Source organism: Carassius carassius, chromosome 13 (genome assembly GCF_963082965.1).
Source record: "Carassius carassius chromosome 13, fCarCar2.1, whole genome shotgun sequence".
Taxonomy (NCBI): domain Eukaryota; kingdom Metazoa; phylum Chordata; class Actinopteri; order Cypriniformes; family Cyprinidae; genus Carassius; species Carassius carassius.
Genome location: NC_081767.1, coordinates 7,811,698 through 7,830,757, shown reverse-complemented (window position 1 = coordinate 7,830,757; position 19,060 = coordinate 7,811,698). Strand labels below are relative to the sequence as shown.

General features: G+C 38.4%; 1 protein-coding gene across 5 annotated transcripts in view; it reads left to right on the top strand.

Annotated features, from left to right (window-relative positions):
• LOC132155911 (E3 ubiquitin-protein ligase TRIP12-like) overlaps positions 1–19,060 on the top strand; it is a 57,976-nt gene that overhangs the window by 14,679 nt on the left and 24,237 nt on the right. For all 5 annotated transcript variants that reach the window (XM_059564680.1, XM_059564681.1, XM_059564682.1 and 2 more), the window contains one exon: positions 7,221–7,326. In XM_059564680.1, the coding sequence (XP_059420663.1) occupies positions 7,221–7,326 (106 nt within the window). The remainder of the gene's footprint in view (positions 1–7,220; positions 7,327–19,060) is intronic.

Genomic DNA, 19,060 nt, shown 5'->3' with positions numbered 1-19,060 from the left:
TGTCGTTATACAATACGATATCGATTCTCATACCTAGCGATACGATATTTGCAGATACTAAGATTCTAAGATTTTATTAACTCACAAATGCAACCAAAACGCATAACATGAACCTTTATCTAAAATTTTCACATCCTGTTCCTCAGTTGGGACATTCACAACAAAAAAAATAGACCCACACGTTTTTTTTAAATAATAAAGAAAAATGAATAAGTGACACACAAGGTCAGTAATCTTAAAATATGATGACAGTCAATATATATCTTTCAGGCTCCTCTGCTAAAATATGCAATGTGTAAAATAATGTAAATCCTCATTAAGTTGTAGGAAAAAAGACATTAATGTATTTTATTATTTTTTACGCTTTGGATGTGTGCATATGTCACTGTGCTCTGAAAACTTCTCACAAGTACTCGAAAATTGTCAACTAAACCGAGCGTCTTTTATGCTCGCCCTTTTAGGCAGTCTTATTGTCCCTACACACGAGTTTGAACAAGAATGCATGCATTAGCGGTACTGCATTGATGGACATTGGTGAAAATGTGGACAGTCTCAAAATAATGTGCCTATTTATACTACAGATATCGATATTTTACATGTGGCATTGATACATCATATTGTTATACATTTAATCGATGTATCAGTTTATATCGATGGATCGTTACACCCCTTCTACCAGATGCACTTACACTTGTCCAGTTTGAGCGATCTTATTTAAATCCATCTCGAAAGTGTTTCGGAGGGTATTTACACCTGGTCTTTCCCCAATCGGGATAGCATCAAAATGCACTAAGTGACCAGGTGTAAACGGGCCCATAGTGTAACTCGAGAACCCTTACAAAGCTTACTTGTTTTGAAATTAAGTATTATTCCTATTTACTTTCATCTTATCACTTTCTCAATCTGGGTCATATTTTAGCCCAGAATCAAAAAGAAAAGAGGAAGATAAATTATTTATAAACATGTACCCTACTTTTCAGACTGTTAAGGGTGTTACTTTAATCAGAATTGAACACATTTTCACACCAAAGTTGTAATTGGAAAAAAAAACATTTTAGTAACAATTTTTTTTTTTTTTTTCAAATTAACATTAGCATAAAATAATGTAGATGTATAAATTATTTTTAAATGTGTATTGCAAACATATTTATATATTGACATTTTTTTTGTTTCTTTTAATTCTGGGGTGAAATATAGCTTGGGTGTGCTCTTGACTGGTTTCATGAAATTGAACATCTCTGGCTTGGTAAATTGCAGGTATTTTACTATAAACATTTCAGCTGATCCTTAACCTGAGGGCTGATACTCTTAGCAGGGCTGCTTCCACAAATCGGTGCCTTCAAGAAAGGCGTGATCATTGTAATTGTGATCATTTCTAGCCCCAGTAATAGCGGATGGGGTTTTGGCTCTGGTCATGGTAGGGGGAGCTGGCTCAGGTTTCAGTCCAATTCAGTGTGCCAGTGTACTGGTCTAAAAATACCAGCCTTCTGCTGCCTTACAGTATTGTACGGACAAGAGTCGCGGCTGGATGTATGCTGAGGTAGGAAGGGCTTTTGGTGTAGTTAGTTTGCTGTGCAGATTAGCCTAGCAGAGCTTTGGAGTATCATAATGCCCCAGAGGTGGGTCAGGACGCTGGCATGTATGGGTATTTAGGTTTATGAGTGCTATCGGTTGGATGTTTAGAATCACGTCAGTTGTATTGTTTGGATGTTTCGTCTTGTTCCTGATATTTCCACTAAGGGTTGCTGTAAAGTGTTCTATGAAGGCCTGTTGGAGGTGATTATCTTGAGTACGAGAGGTCATCCTGTGTAGGTCAGGCTGGGTTGATTTATGAAAGGACGGTCTCTGAAATGAAGAGTCATGGGAGGGCATTCTGCCAAAGGGCAAGGGGGCAGTGCATTGCCCAGAATAGACCCTCAGTGTCAGGGTTTGACCCCCAGACAGGAGCTGTTAAAGGTGTGAGTGATTCATCTGGCTTAAGAGGGAAAGCGCTGTCAGAGGTCTTTTTAAAGGTTCTTTTATTTTCCCTTCTCTTTCTTTCTATGATCAGTATGGCTGGGTACTGTGACTGTATACTGTTTATCAGATGGGCACTTCAAGTGTAGTAAGCAATTTAGTTTTAATTTACCGTACCACTCATGTCTTGTGTAACTCTAGGTTGGTTATGGTAACTAAGCAACGTTTAACATTTTTAATAGTGTATGTAAATATAGAATTAAAGATTCACTTTCTGTCATTGGTTGGCGCTTCTAGAGAAGCAGAAATACAATTTACCCTGGTAAAACATTTTTGCACAACTTTAGGTTTCTGACACCCACTTGTCATGGAGATAAAAGGAAGTCAAACAGTATTTACAAATTTTCAAGCAGCCAGTAAGATTTGTGTTCACTATGGTGTTTATTAAATGACACCAACTGCAAGGCTGCAGAGATGAGAGCCAATTCTGAATTCTTCCTCTGCGAGCACCACTAGGCTGTAGTATGTGCTGCAGCAGCAGCTCTGAGCATGTGAACACACTAATCTTACTGGTTGGCCAGTTTTCTTCTCAGCATGATGAAGAAGAGATTAGACCACCTCCCCTTAAAAGATTCTGATGCATTAACAGCACGAGAATGTTGAACAGCTATTTTTGTGTGAATTCAAATGTTCATCACTCAAAAAAATTAGCAAACATTTATCTTGGTGAAAAGGTTTTTAACATTTGGTCAAAAGGAAATTTATAATAAATTTATTGTATTTGTGAAAAACTGAAGTAATGTGATTTCCCCCAATGCTACCCAATCAGGTCTGGATGACTATGATAGATTTGTGTGAGGAACAAACCCAAATTTAAGTGTCCTATAATCTTAATTAATATATTTTTTTAATTTTTTGCTCCTAAATCTCATTTGCACAAGATATTTCTTACTTGCACTAGTTGTATTACTTTATTTCCAGCTGTTCTCTTTTATGCATTCATCGGCCAGTAAAGTTATATATTAAATAGGGATGCTTCGATCCGCCCTTTTTTTTAATATCTCTGTTTGTGGAACTGATAATCATTCTTTCACAATTGACTAAATACAGACTACTTCATTATAAAGGAAAATAAACTATATATATAATGTATATATATAATGTGTGTGTATATATATATATATATATATATATATATATATATATATATAATGTGTATATATATATATATATATATATATATATATATAATGTGTGTGTATATATATATATATAATGTAGGGCTGGGCAAAAAATCGATTTTATTTATCGATTTTGTAGTTTAAAACGATTTTTATTTTGGAAACTCGAGTTTTTTCCCACAATAGTTTTTTCGGACTTTTCCGCGTTTCGTCCTTGTGCGTTACCGTAGCGCGATGTGAGCCAGCCCCCGCCCCGCGTAACCATAGAGAAGGTAAAAGAAGCGCGTAACACAGTCAAAACAACATGGCAGCGTGTAGCACTAGCAGAGAATTACTTCCAAAGAAAGGCACAGGTAATTCCGTAATTTGGAACTGGTTTGGTTTTGATGCAGCATACAAAACACAGACGAAGCCTTGCTGCAAAATATGTTTCAAGGCTGTTGCTACTGGAAGCAGTAGTACAACAAATCTTTTCCAGCACCTGAGGAATAAACATCGCAAAGAATGGGAGAAGTGCAGCCGGCTCCGTAGCGAAAACGGCTCCTCTAGCACACCTGCTAACGTTAAAAAGCAAACTACACTTCCTGAGAGCTTTACAAACTGTGTGCCTTATGATAAGAACGGAGCGCGATGGAAAGCGATTACAGAGGCGATCACGTTTTATATTGCCACAGACAGACACAGATCCTCTTGAATGGTGGAAGCTGCATCAGCCCAACTTTCCAAGGTTAAGCTTACTGGCTAAAAAATATCTTTCTATTCCAGCCACTAGTGCCTCCTCAGAGAGGGTATTTAGTGTGGGTGGGGGAATAGTTACCTGCAACCGGGCCTGCCTTAAGCCAGAGGTTGTGGACAGGCTCATCTTTCTTGCAAAAAATGTTTAGAATGAGCATGCACAATGTTTCAGAGATCTAACAAGCACGTGTTTTGTTGTTATAGATAAAAGTTTACATTTGTTCACGTGTTTTGTTGTTATAGATAAGTTTACATTTGTTCACGTGTTTTGTTGTTATAGATAAAAGTTTACATTTGTTCACGTGTTTTGTTGTTATAGATAAGTTTACATTTGTTCACGTGTTTTGTTGTTATAGATAAAAGTTTACATTTGTTCACTCTTTGAGCAGGCTATATGTCTGCCACAGGCATGTTTCATTTTTTATATTCACACTATACTGAGAAGAGTTTATTTTTTTAATTGTAATGTTATATGTTACAAAATTTGTAATTATCTGATTTCTTGAACAGAAAATTTAAGCTACTGTGAAGTTGTTGCACTTTTGCTTAAACCTGGGTTAAAGCTTGAAATTGTTGAATGACAGAGCCTCATTTACTTTTTGTTTTGGGATTCTACGCATTTTAACTCTTGAGGACAATCATAGCAATAAAGTTGCACTTTTGACACTATATCTGATGTCTGCATTCATTTTTAAGTGCATTGAAAAAAAAATCGAAAATCGAATCAAACCCGAACTTCTTTAAAAATCGAAGATTTTTTTTTTAGGCAAAATCGCCCAGCCCTAATATAATGTGTGTGTATATATATATATATATGTATGTATGTATATGTATATTCATAATCTATGACCAAAATATATCATAAACTAGGTTATTGGAAAATTTGGCAGCAAAATTTAAATAAGTGCACAGTAATTTTAGAAGTCCTGAACAAAATTCTAAAGCAACACTTTTGTTTTTCCCCCATGTTGTATGAGCTGAACTCAAAGATCTAAGACTTTTCTATGTACACAAAAGGCCTATTTCTCTCAAATATTGTTCACAAATCTGTCTGTTAGTGAGCACTTCCCTTTTGCCGAGATAATCCATCCACCTCACAGGTGTGGCATATCAAGATGCTGATTAGACAGCATAATTATTCCACTGGTGTGCCTTAGGCTAGCCACAATAAAAGGCCACTCTAAAATGTGCAGTTTTACTGTATTGGGGGGCCCGGAAACCAGTCAGTATCTGGTGTGACCACCATTTGCCTCACGCAGTGCAGCACATCTCCTTCACATAGAGTTGATCAGGTTGTTGATTGTGGCCTGTAGAATGTTGGTCCACTCCTCTTCAATGGCTGTGTGAAGTTGCTGGATATTGGCAGAAACTGGAACACACTTTCGTATACGCCGATCCAGAGCATCCCAAACATGCTCAATGTTGTCTGGTGAGTATGCTGGCCATGCAAGAATTGAGATGTTTTCAGCTTCCAGGAGTTGTGTACAGATCCTTGCAACATGAGGCTGTGCATTATCATGCTGCAACATGAGGTGATGGTCGTGGATGAATGGCACAACAATGGGCCTCAGGATCTCTTCACGGTATCTCTATGCATTTTAAATGCCATCAATAAAATGCACTGGTGTTTGTTGTCCATAACATACACCTGCCCATACCATAACCCCACCGCCACCATGGGCCACTCACCCACACAACGCCATACACACTGTCTACCATCTGCCCTGTACAGTAAAAACCGGGATTCATCCATGAAGAGAAAAGGCAACAACATATGATCGATTTGATAGGACAAAACAAAAACAGTGCGGCATGAAGTACTTACAATATGAGCATCCGGTATGCAGAATAATGTGCTTGAAGCAAGACCGAGTCGCAGCGTTTTGCATTAAAAAGTGCAAAGCACAAAGGGAAGAGAAATTTATGCGTAGTGTATTATATCTGTGCAACAGTTATTGAGCCTTTCTTTTAACAGTTTTAAATTTCAGTTACTGTGTGCGTTAAAAACTACTTATAGTTTTTTCTACACCTGTGTTTTGTTCTCACAGACAGCTGGTAGCAAGTAACAAAACAACATTAAACCCCGGCAAGAAGATAAAGTCCTTCAAAAACATAGACATTTATTTACAAATGAAGTATGATGATGGGAATAAAGAATGATCTTGGAGAGAGAGCTTTACCGATCAAAAAAAAGAGAGCCAGTTTTCACTTCTAAAATCAGCATGATTACAAATGTGATACTGACTTTATGCAAGAGTGTAATAAACAAGTTGATACCAAGAGACTAGTGGTCAACCGATTGACAGCCTTTGGCTTCTGATACATGCTGCATGATTGCGTGAATATTTCTGAGCGGCAAAAGCGACAGATCTGTAAAGCAATATATTGTTAGAGGGACTTGTGTTACTGCATCCCATACGACTCAAAATAATAAACCACAAAGTTAACAAAAATATTCACTCCACTGTGTCTCTGAGTGGGAGCGCCTCTCTGCTGTCTTCACGTGCTATCGGAAACTTCCTGTTTCCAACTTAAAGTCATGATTACAAGCTTGTTGCATTCTATTCTGTAAAAAATAACAGTGGACAGTTGTTTGTGAATGTTGATGCTTAGCTTAAATAATTTGTTCGGGAGCATCCCCTCCTGTGACTCATGATTTGTCTGTATATGTATTCAGAGCCAGTGAGCAGTGAACTTTCATAATAAAAAAAACTGCGTTAACGTGCGATTAATGTGTTAATCAATTAATGCGTTAACATAACACGTTAACTTGCCCAGCCCTATTAAAAATCAATTTAAACTTAATGGAATAGAGTAATTTCTATCACTCCTGTAAACTGACTAGCACACAGAATATGAAGGATATCAAAAACAAGATTTTTACACACACATCACTACATAGAGAGACATTTAAGAGGGTTTATTGTCCAAATAACTCTTAATTTCATGTTGCAGAAAAAATGTGTTTAGAAACTGTGTGGTCTCTAGGTCTTGTTCCAAATTACCTTGCTGTCTGTTGATTTTTGCCTCTTACAAATGCCTTCCAAGAAGACAGTAAAGGCGTATGTCATGTTTGAGCATTTTTTTGATTTTTCTAAAAGATTTTTCTAACAAGAAAACTAATTAGTTTGAGACCTATCTCTTTTTCTCTTGTATATTTAGTATTGCTTTTTGATAAAGAAATTACTTAACCGATTAATTAATTATCTTTGTGATTAAAATGCACTGTTCTCCTGTGATCCTCTCTCAGTGACTGGCTTCTAATTTAGGCTTGCTATCCCTTAACTCTCTCTCTTTTCCCTTCATTCTGATTAATCTGAGTTTAATGCTCTACGTTTCTCTTTTTAGGTTTGAGGAAGTCCACTAAGAAGCGTAGTGAGTCTCCCCCAGCAGAGCTCCCCAGCTGTCGGAGGAGCACACGTCAGAAGACCACGGGCTCTTGTGCCAGCACCAGGTACTGAACCGCCAGCCTCTTCAATTCCAGAACCGCCTACTGATCTAGAACATGCACAAGCTAAACAATACATGTTTAGGCTGTGTGTGTGTGTATGTGCACAGTATACATGATGTGAGTTTCGTTATCAACACAGTATGCACAAAACTATATGTGCCCAACCTGCAAATCACAAGTCCACAAGTTGACAACATTGGCTCAGGCTGTCTCACAATTGGAAAAGAAAGTGAGACAATAGAGCAAGAATGGCAACTACAATAGATTCTCGCATTGACAAGTGCTTGTGTAAGGGGATTAAGAAATACAGCTGTAGTTTAAATGAGTACAAAAATTGTTTTATTGCTCCTTACCTTTGGAGAAAAATTAAACATACTGGAGCAGTATGAATCTTTCTACTGTGCGTGTTTTGAGCCGCAGAGTATGCTTTGAAAGGCAATCCACTTGTTAAGTCTTGATGTAAGGATAGCTGTTTTCTTGGTCCAAGTCTCTACTTGTTTCACTGGGTAATACTATCTGCATTTATGAGCACAATTTATTCATATTACAAATTACAGTCTCTGTGCTCATGGTGTCCCAGACACAAACGTGAATGATTTAACAAAAGATGAATCCTATCTGGGATTTCGGTATGGAGAATAAAGGTTAGGATTTTTTTTTTTTTTGGTAGTAACACATCGTATCGTGAGTGTATATTAGCACTGTTTGTTGTCTGACTTTCTTTTTTCAGATGAATACAATCGGCATTATGTAAAAAATGTTCCTAGCTCTTCCAAACTTTATTATGGCAGTGAGTGGGGGTCAAGATGGCCTATATTGTTTACATTTACATTTAGTCATTTTGCAGACGCTTTTATCCAAAGTGACTTTCAATTGGGGAATACATAAAGTGATTCTTCTTAAAGAGGCAAACAGACACAGGAAGTGCTCATAATACCAAGTTTCAGGCATTGTTCAAATAAGTACAAGCTAGAAAGAGAAGGAATAAATGAGGAGAAAAACTCAGACTTCTGAAAGGGATGTAGATTCGTAGTAGTGAGTGGAAGTAGGCAGGTGCTGGGCCTGTGGCTCTTCTATATGCAAGCATCAATAGCTTGAGTAGAAGTAGCTTGAACCCGTTAACCAGTGCAAATAAATAAAGAGAGGTGTAAACATGGGCTCTTCTGGGCTCGTTGAAAGTGAAAGTGACATGACATACTGCCAAGTATGGTGACCCATACTCCGAATTCGTGCTCTGTATTTTACCCATCCAAAGTGCGCACACACAGCAGTGAACACACACCAGGAGCAGTGGGCACCAATTTATGTTGCGGCGCATTGGGAGCAGTTGAGGGATCAGTGCCTTGCTCAAGGGCACCTCAGTCATGGCATTGCCGGCCATGTCAAACTCTATAACCATTATGCCATGACTTCCCCACAAAAGACCAGTCATGCCGCTGCATTCTGAATAATTTGTAGAGGTTTGACTGCTTGATGGAAGTCCAGCCAGAAGAGCATTGCAGTAGTCCAGCCTGGACAAGAAGTTTTGCAGCATGCTCCGTTAGAAAGGGCCTGATCTTTCTGATGTTGTGCAATGCAAACCTGCAAGATCAAGCAGTCTTTGCATTGTGGTTTTTGAAGGTCAGCTGATCATCAAAGATTACACCAAGATTTTCAAGTTGATGGGGTAATTAAAGAATAACCTAGCTGGATGGTGAAATCATGCTGTAGAGTTGGAGTGGAAGGGAAGACAAGAAGCTCAGTCTTTGAGGTTGAGCTGTAGGTGAAGTTATTTCATCCATGCCGAGATGTCCGCCAGGCAGCCTGAGATCCGTGCAGCTACTGTTGGATCATCTGGTTGAAATGAGAGGGAGAGCTGTGTGTCATCAGCATAGCAATGGTAGGAGAAGCCATGTGCCTGTATGATGCGACCCAGTGATGTAGTATATATGGAGAAGAGGAGGGGTCCAAGAACTGATCCCTGAGGAAGCCCAATGACCAGTTGATATGCTTTGGATACCTCCCCTCCCCAGGCCACATTGAAAGACCTACTAGTGAGATAGGATTTAAACCAGTTAAGTGGAATCCCTGTATTGCCCAGTGATGAGAGGGCAGACAAGAGGATCTGATGATTGACAGTGTCAGTAAATCCAGCAAAATAAGAACTGATGGTTTGGAATCATCTTTTGCAATCCACAAGGCTTATGTGACTGACAGTAGTCTCAGTTGAAAGGCTACTCCTGAAATCTCACTTGTTAGCATCCAGTTTGTTTTTCTGTGAAAAAACCCCCATGATATCTGGTTGTAAACGACTCGTTCAAGGGTTTTCACTATGAATGGAAGGAGAAAGACAGGTCTGTAGCTGTCTGTGTGGAGAGATGTGTGTGAGTGCTAGTAAAGCCTCTTTCACACTGCGATTCCGGAAAATACACTGGTATTGGGTCCCGGCAATTGTTCGGGTCGTTAGATTTTGCCCCTTTCGTCCTGCCAGTGATTTCTGAAATATGGGAGTACATTCACACAACCCGTAAAGGTCCCGTAATGTGTGACATCAGGATGTGACGTGTAATGTACAGGTTGAATACGCTAGGCACGTTAACTTTCACTTAAGCTGGCAAAAGATCTCAGCTTCAACGTGGATAGTGAAGAGCTAACTGATCTCGGTTTCATTACAGTTTGCACGTTTTTTTCATTTGCCTTCAAAACACCTGATAAAAGTCACACGATGACATGCGTTGTCACTACGACACGGCATTTGTTCTGGCTTTTGTTCACACAGAGCTCGTTCCGGGACTGAACCCGCCAATGTAACTAGGACCCCAACCCGGGATGTGTTTGCGTTCACACAGAAGGCGATCCGGCAATTTTTCGGGACCAACGTGCAGTGTGAAAGGGGTTTAAGAGTGTAGGAGTGCAGATTGCTTGGAAAAAGTGTGAGGGGATTGGGTCTAGAAGGCATGTTGTAGGATGGCTGGAGAGAAGTTTTGATACTTCTGCCTCAGTGAGGGGACTGAAGGAGACCATGGGAGTTTCAACAGTGGGTGTAGTTGGTTTGAGGTCCTGTGTGTTTGTGTAGGGCTGAGAATTGACGAGTGATTGTTCTAGTTTGTCTGTGAATAATGTGGCGAAATTATTAGCTGTTATAGAAGTGGTAGGAGGTGGTGGAGGGGTACAGAAAAGAATTGGAGTGTCTGGAGCACTGTTGATCTTGTTATAGAAATATGATGATTTGGCAGTATGGACTTTAGCAGAGAAAGATGAAAGCAAAGACTGATACATGCACGTGAGCGCAGCAGGATTAGAGCCTGTAGTCGCTGAAGTTGTCCGCTTTGACTCGGATAACTCGTTAAATCCATGAAATGAAAGAGATAGAAAACGAGGAATTGGTGTCCCACACATTCAGAGGCTGCTATACGACAACGCGCTATTCTCATTCATGAGAGATTAACTCTTTCTTGGCGTAACAAATAAAGACAAAATAACAAGGCGGCAGAGCGAACTTATCAATAGTGGTTCTCACATAGTCCTCTTAAAGACTGATCACTTAACTTATAACCCTCACTATGTGGTGATGACGTAGAAGGACTTGAGAAACACTATGGATGATAAGTTCGCTCTTCCGCCTTGTTATTATTTTCATGCACTCCGCACTATAATGTGATGCATGCAAAATACATAGTTTCGGCCGTTACAAAGTCCCCATCCATAAACAGACGTATATCATCTGCAGATATAAGGTATTTTATTGCACTTTAACAAGTAATCTGAACAGCCTATATACGTGCAATATTTTAAACGAGCCCTCACTAACTGAGTTTAATGCCACAGTTATGTTAGAATTAGGGCTGTAGCTATCGAATATTATAGTAATCGAGTATTCTACCAAAAATTCCATCGATTAATCGAGTAATCGGATAAAATGTGTTTTTGCTGAAAGCGTAATATTAATCATGCAAGAGAAAATAAGACTCCTGGGTCTCTTAAAATGAACAGCTAAGTTTCCTTTTTAGAAAAAAAAATATTTTTATTTTTTTAAATGCTTAGAATTCAATGCATACATCAAAAATAAACATTTAAATATTACCCATTGTTTCTCTGTCTGTACTTGTACTGTGAACAATGACAAGAAAGTTGACAAATTAATTAAGTGCCATTCAGTTGGAGTTTTAAATAAAGCATTTTCTGAGATGGACATTAAACACATAAAACATTAATTTAATTTATCTTTTAATTATTGAAAATTAACTTAACTTTTAGGTAAACAAAGAGGATTTACTATTAAAAATAAAACATGGAAGAAAAAATTGTGATTTTTTTTTTTTTTTTTAGTAGGCTATGTACATTCTGCTGAACAATAGTCTTTAACCGGACTTTTATTTTGACGGGTTGACGTACCTTTACAGTTCTGTGTATGTGATGTGACGCTGGTTTTTCTCAAATCAAATGGTCAGATGCTCATGAAGTGACTGTCAGTGCAGTTCTGGAGATGTTGTTCATGTGTTCACGTCTTATTTAGTGAGACAGCAGATGCTGAAATTACCGGAGCGTCATGCGTGCTTCAGTGTGTTAATAATGGAAGACACGCTTCTGCTCCATTCATTAACAGAGACGCGCAGAACATGCAGGATTCATATTTAAATAGACTGTTCCGGCTTAATATTTTCCGATATTAGTCCATATCGTGATTTGATGTAAGTGCTATGACCTATTTTTGATTAATTCATTCAAAATTTGGCAAATTCCGTGCCATTCCACGTTAAACTGTAAATTTTATTACTGGATTCCGTGATTCCCTCTGCGTTTTCTGCATCACGGAAATCATAGGGCCCTAGTTGTGGTATGCCAGCTCTATCTTGCAATAGAGACACACCACGACGTTCTCTTTACGTTTGCCCGTGCCCTCAAATAAAGACACTGCTGACTCCTTGCAGAATGAGATTTCGGCAAATGCTTGTCTCCTTCTGCTTTGTGGGTGACGTTAACGCGTTGTCACATAAAAAAAAAATCATTGCAAAAGAACCTGACGTGATATTTAAAATAAATTAAAAGCCTTAGTTAGAATGCATCTCATTCTTGTTTCTTTGGCGGTGCTTCTGTCTCATCATGAGGTGTGCTGTCCGAAGCACTGTATGACTGTGCATCAGTTCTATTCAACTTTACTCCAAATAAATGACTTTCCCTTTTTTAAATACTTTATATTTAACGTGTTCATTTATGTCCAATATTAGTGTTAAACTGCTGGACTTCAAATTAAATCTACTATTGATTTTCACCGTTGACTGATTTTGCAGAACATGTAGACTAATAACTTCCGTGCGCAGATGTGGCAAATTTGTCACAGGATGCGTGATATGACAGTTGAGTCCGACTATTAGCTGTTTTAAATACATTTTTTTTAATATTTAACGTTAGTTTATCAGTATGTTTGAAAGTAGGGATGCACCGGTTGACCGGCCATAAATCGGAACCGGACGGTTTTTGCTTAAAATACGCGATCGCAATCGGACGGTTTTTGGTCTTTTTTTCGGCTGGTTTTTATGGAAGTGCGCGCGTGTGCACAGACTACATTGTAATCATACGCTATCATGTCATTTGTTGTGGAAGTATTTCGAAATCTGTGCGCAGGAAACAGACAGTTGTTCAGCACTGGAAGTGCAGAGCTTCACGTCTGAGGCACAGATAGCAGGAAGCAAACAGCAGCTGGTGCTTCCAGAAAAGAAACTAAAACAAATACTGAATGCTGATTAAGAAACATCTTATTGAATGTCTGTTGATTGTAGAACTATGCAGTTATTGCTTTTAATTTCACATGGTTACAGTTAATCTTTTAATTTAAGGCCAGTTCTATGTAGTTTCAACCCAATTCAAAAACAAAAGCTAAATGCTGATGTGTGTACCGTCTGTGTTTGTATTGAATGTAGGCTACTTACTGTGCAGGTACTGCCGTTAATTTCAGATGGTTACCATTATTGTCTTCAATAGCCAAAAGCCAGTTTGGCCTATTAAATACCAAATAAACATTTGGTTTGTGCATACTTTCCTTCTTTCTTGTTTGTTGCTTAAAAAAAAAAAATCTGTATCGGAATCGGACAGTTTGCTTGTAAAAAATCTGCCATGAAAAATCATGATCGTGCATCTTTATTTGAAAGTATATTTTTTCGAATATTGGTGATTCCATAGGCTCTCTCTCTACACCTGCGCGGTTTAAAACACCAGAACAAAGAGTCTCTCTCTTGCTCCACCCATGCATTATAAGATCGTGTATCGTCGATCTTTTTTATGTAGAATTATATCTAGTGATGATCCAATCAATGTTTTTATTTTATTTTTCATTTATTCAGGGCCTGAATTTCATTTTTGAAAATGAATTCCACTCTAAAGTGACTCTTGTGAAAGTTTTTTTTTTTTTTTTCATTTTAGGGGTTGGGGGGGGGGATTTAACATTTTTCTAAAATATATATTTCTCACCTAAATGTTTGATCATGCACTGCATTTTTGTATAAATTGTGCACAATATTGTTGTGCAAGTGTTGTTGCACAATAGTTGCACAATAGCTTACAACACAGCACAAGCCTGATTTCATTAGCTGTATGTGAGGTTCACACATAGTACTCTGTTTGCAGTGCATATGCAGTCTATGTGCGGTATGCAATTGGTGCAGAAGCAGCCAGTGCTTTCACACAGGAGTCTGCAACTGATCCATGGCTGCTTACTACAAACACAACATTTATCCATTATTTTGATTTTAAATCCAAACATTGTTACTTAAAATGTTTTTTCAACATTGTGATTCTTTTTTTTCTACACAGTAGAGTGGAGTGTTACAAGCTCTTAGTGCGTGAAGAATATCTGTAAAGTTGCAAAGACTGAAGTCTCAAATCCAAAGAGATATTCTTTATCAAAGTTAAGACTAGTAACCGCAGTTAGTGTTGAAGCAGCCATATCAGGGAGATGCTGTGTACCTAGGCGAACGCAAAAGCACTTTATTTGGCCTTCCGAAAGTAGATGCATTTAGGAATCTTTAAAGGGGAGGGTACAATGCTGTTTCATGCATTCAGATTTGTTTACACTGTTAAAGAGTTTGATTCTCACGCTAAGCATAGACAAAGTTTCAAAAAAACTATTTAGACGTATGACTTGAGTATTTCTGTGCCAAAAATCTTACTTCCTGGTTAGTAAGTTTTGGAGAGTTTTTTTAATGTATTTTTTTATATTGGCTCTTCATGAGGTATATGCGGGTGGAACTCCTTATATGGGCATTTATTCCGGAAGAGCGGGATCGCGCCCATCAATGAGCTCCATCTGGCGGCAGCGCTGCATGGGACTTGCTCAAGAGAAGTGTCTCAGAAGAAGTGAGTTTTTGGTTGTAAGGGAAAGATAACTTTGTTCAACTTCCTAAAGAACCCAGTGTTAACAGTGGATACAGTTTGTTTTTCTGGGGCAGCAACAGAGTTTCACAAGTATGTTTGTTGATGAAAGTTTTCTAAACAAGTCCCAGTTCGACACTGGATTAGCACATATAGTTTGATACTGAAATATGGAGCGGTCCCAGCTATAAAAGATCCCGGTCATGATTCAGAACTGCTGAGATGTAAGTGAAACGGCATCACATGTCTGCTTTATTGGCATTCGGCGCTCAAGTGCTCATCACTTTTTAGCTACACCCACGGCGTGCCTCCGGGAGCTCGGCTTTTTCCGGAAAGAATCGTAAAGCTGTATCTTTCTTTTATAAATATGATAAAACTAAAGACTTTTTGGAGATATGAAGGATGCAGTACTGCTCTATAGATACTGAAGATTAACATGAGATTGGGTGAAACTGTGTGTGTAACTACAGAACAACAACGCATTTTATGGGAGAGAGAGAGAGAAAGACACAGGGTCACAAAGTGGAGTCAGCTGTCTTAACCTTCTGTGGCTTGCGTAATGCAAAAACATAAGAGCTTCACCACTGTGTCTGTCATGGCACTCTGTTCCCCTTTCGAGCTTGAACTGTCACTGTCATAATGCATTGGGTCAGTCGGCCAATCAGAGAAGACTGAGCTTGTCGGAAGGAGGGACTTTGTAGAAAACTACTTGCTTGAGAGAGGCGGGGCATAGAGAACCTACAATAATGTACAGCATTTGAAAAATAATGTTTTTTTTTTACATTAAAGCATGTCAACATATTCTGTTCCACCAAATACACAAAATAATAATCCTTAATAAAGCATCATATGACCCCTTTAAGTTGCTCAAGCAAAACATTTAAACTACTTTTCTTAATGTTATCAAAAAGATCCTAAATTAAATCTGATCATTGACAAAGTCAGCTATACTGCCTTTTCTTTTGCATTTCAAAATCTTTATTATAAGCAATCTTGTGGTTTTTAAAGAACTTTAATTCAGAACTTTAAAATGATTGCCTTGTTTATCTAAAAGTGGTCTTTTCCTTTAAACCTACAGTAGTACATTATAAACACAGTATACTTTAATTATATGCATTTATGGTGTAATTGCTACATTTTTGTCAAGGCATGTTCATATTTACTGAAACAATGCCCTGTTACTTTAATTCAGTGCTTGCAGCAAGTCAAAAATAGACTTGGTGCAGAAATTATCGCTGCACTCCTGCAGACGCACCACCTACTGGAACGCACTGCTGGACTGCTGGACAGTGAACGCTTTAATCTGTTAACATGAGCATGGAAAAAATACACACCACATACACACTGCAAACAGAGTAATGTGAACCTGGCATTATATGTGTGCGCTGCGGGTGTGCATGAGCAAGTTCACAGTCTCCAGGAGAGCGAGTGCTTAATGGTTTACCCCACTGTCATTTTTTTTTCAGAGTAATAAAAATCATTGTAGTTAAGTAAAAGAACAGACACTACAATTAAAAACTGAACACGGCTGCTCAATGCAGTGTGCCGAACGACAGTCGCATCACAGATCAGATTTAATTTATCCAAGTGAGGAGAGATGACTGACAAGAAGAGTAAGGTGAGACCGACAAGATGATGGTGGATGATTTAGTTTTGAAACGAAATACAAAGGCACCGGTTTAATATTTTGGATTTTGAAAAGCCTGTTGACTTTTTGTCGTTTATGTAATGTGATTTTGGAAGCTTTTTTAAACATTTGTTTCTTATTTAATTGGTTCCACATTGTTTGCTGGTTTTTACTTTATTTAAACTTTGTCATTTTTTTATTTTATTTGAAATCAAGGTGTATGCTGTGCCTCCAGCTTTCTTACTCATTTTGCTAATAAAATGTTCTGCGTTTCCTATTTATTTGGCTATATATTATACATGGTTATTTAGCCTATTTTTATACCTGTTTAAACTTTATTTGTTAATTTATATTAGACATAGCCTGCCCTATAACATGGTGTATTGTATTTTTGTTAATAAGTTATTTATATATATATATATATATATATATGGTAAAGTGAGTTTGCCCTTGTATGTTGTTGCATTCAAGCCGCTAATTCAAAAGTGAAAGTAAAATGCACACAGTGCTTTTAAGCAAAGAAACGTGAGGAAAAGAGGTAAGATTCAAATGAACTAAAAACTAACAATTGCTTTACGCAGAATTGGCGCTATTTACAAAGATGGAATGCCCCGCCCCCACGGTGATAGTGGATCACGCTTCGATTAACCAGTGGGAGAATTCCTCACTGTCATAACCATACAGGATGTTCTTTTTTTTTCTTTTACCAGTATGTGTGTACCCTGAAAATTTAACCCACATCCTTTTGCGATGCTATCGCAATGCTCTGAGCCACAGGAACACTTTAGTGACAATGCGACACTGTCTCGATAGTGCAAGTGACAATTCCTGTGTCAACAGTGCATGCAGTTCGCTTATAATGCAGATGCCATGTGATTTGAAGCCATTTGCGCATTATTTTATGTATTTGGTGTAATGCAATGTTACCACAATGTACATTATTGTTTCTCCTATATTCCCCTCCTTTCTGAAACGTTTCGATTTTTACAAAGCTCATTGTTCTGAAAAGTGAGGTGTGCTCTGATTGACCAGCTATCTGATTGGCCAGCTATCTATAGTCGAATACCTCAAGCGTGTGACAAATGTTACGCCCCTTACTATACTGTGATGCTGTGCCCCCCCCCCCCCCCCCCACGAGATTGGACAAAACCAGAAAAAATAAAACATTATAAACAATAGGGCTGGGTATCGATTCAGATGTTCCAGATCAATTCGATTTCGTTTCACAAGCTCCCAAATCGATTCGATTTCGGTTCTCGATTCGATTTTCTATTAGAGCTGTAGTTTTGTGCGTGTGTGTGTTCAGCATATGGTGGGCTGCATTTGAATTCGTGACGGGCCGCGGGTTGAGAACCACTGCTTTAAACTGAATGAATGAATGAATGACAGGTTCGTTGGTAACATCGCACGAGGCACATAAGAGAGTGACCTAGATTAACGCTAATCCTTACGTTCAATGTCTGCGGAAATAAATATGGGAAAAAATTGATTCATGGCCTTTGAGAATCGATTTTGAATCGACCACATTTTAAAAAATGATTAATCGAAAAATAGATTTTTTTTTTACCCAGCCCTAATAAACAAGGCATTTGCTGCATCCAGTGGGGACAGAATTACTGATTACTTTTTTCCTGTTGCATTGCGTATCACACTGAGTAAACACAACCATGTCTGCATTTGTTATCAGAGAAATGCTGCACACATCTGAATATTTGGTTTGAACTGTTCTGGATCAGTGTTATAAATACAACTGAACTACTGATTTCTAGTTGTGTCCTCTTTTGGAAGGCCAAACCAAAGTAGTTTTGCTTTCACAATAAAACACACAGCGTCTCCACGACATGACAGCAGCAACAATACTACAGCGAGAATCAAAGTTACACCTTTCTTTGTGTGAACATTTGGGCGGCATTATGCAAATCTTTTTTAAACAAGTCGTTTTAGGAGGGCGTGGTTGACTCTTAACTTCTATAAAGAAAATCTCTTTGGATTTGAGACTTTAGGCTTTGCAACTTTACAGATCTTCTTTATGCACCAAGTGCTTGTAAAACAGAAAGGAAAAATTTTAATTGCATTATATGACCCCATTAAGTCAGGTTTGGTTGCCTAATTTTTGCATTTGTGGTAAGTCAAGTCATTTGAGATCAAATGAAGCAAGGAGAGTATGGAAGTCTGTAGCATAAGGCTTGTCCAGATAGAATGTTAAAGTTGCCAAAGACTAAAAGTGGACTGCCATCCTCCGGGAATGAGGAAAGTAGCCCATCCAGCTCCTCTAGGAAGGTGCCTAGAATTTGCCCAGGATGGCGGTAAAAACCACAATCTGGAGTTTTATGGGAGCTGTAACCGTAATCACATGAGATTGAAATGAGTTATAATTGTAAAGGGTGAGTGTGTTGAGTATTTACAATTATTAGAAATGAGCAGAAGAGTGCCCCCACCCTGACCAACCTGACGGGCGGTGTGGGAGAAAGAGAAATTGTTTGATAGAGCAGCTGGGGTAGCTGAGTCTTCTGGATGAATCCTAAGATGCTGAGTGTGGATTGTAAAGAAAAAGAAGAAATGAAGTCTGCTTTGTTGACAGCTGACTGACAGTTCCAGAGGCCCACAGAGAAAGAAAGAGGTGCAGTAGAGGATATACAGATAGGATGCAGGTAATCAAGATTGCGTTGCTGTCTGCGTGTGATGTTATAGCGTTGTCGAAAGACTACCGGAATGTTTTGGAAACACAGGATAGAGGGGGGAAAAAGAGGACAGAAAAAGAGT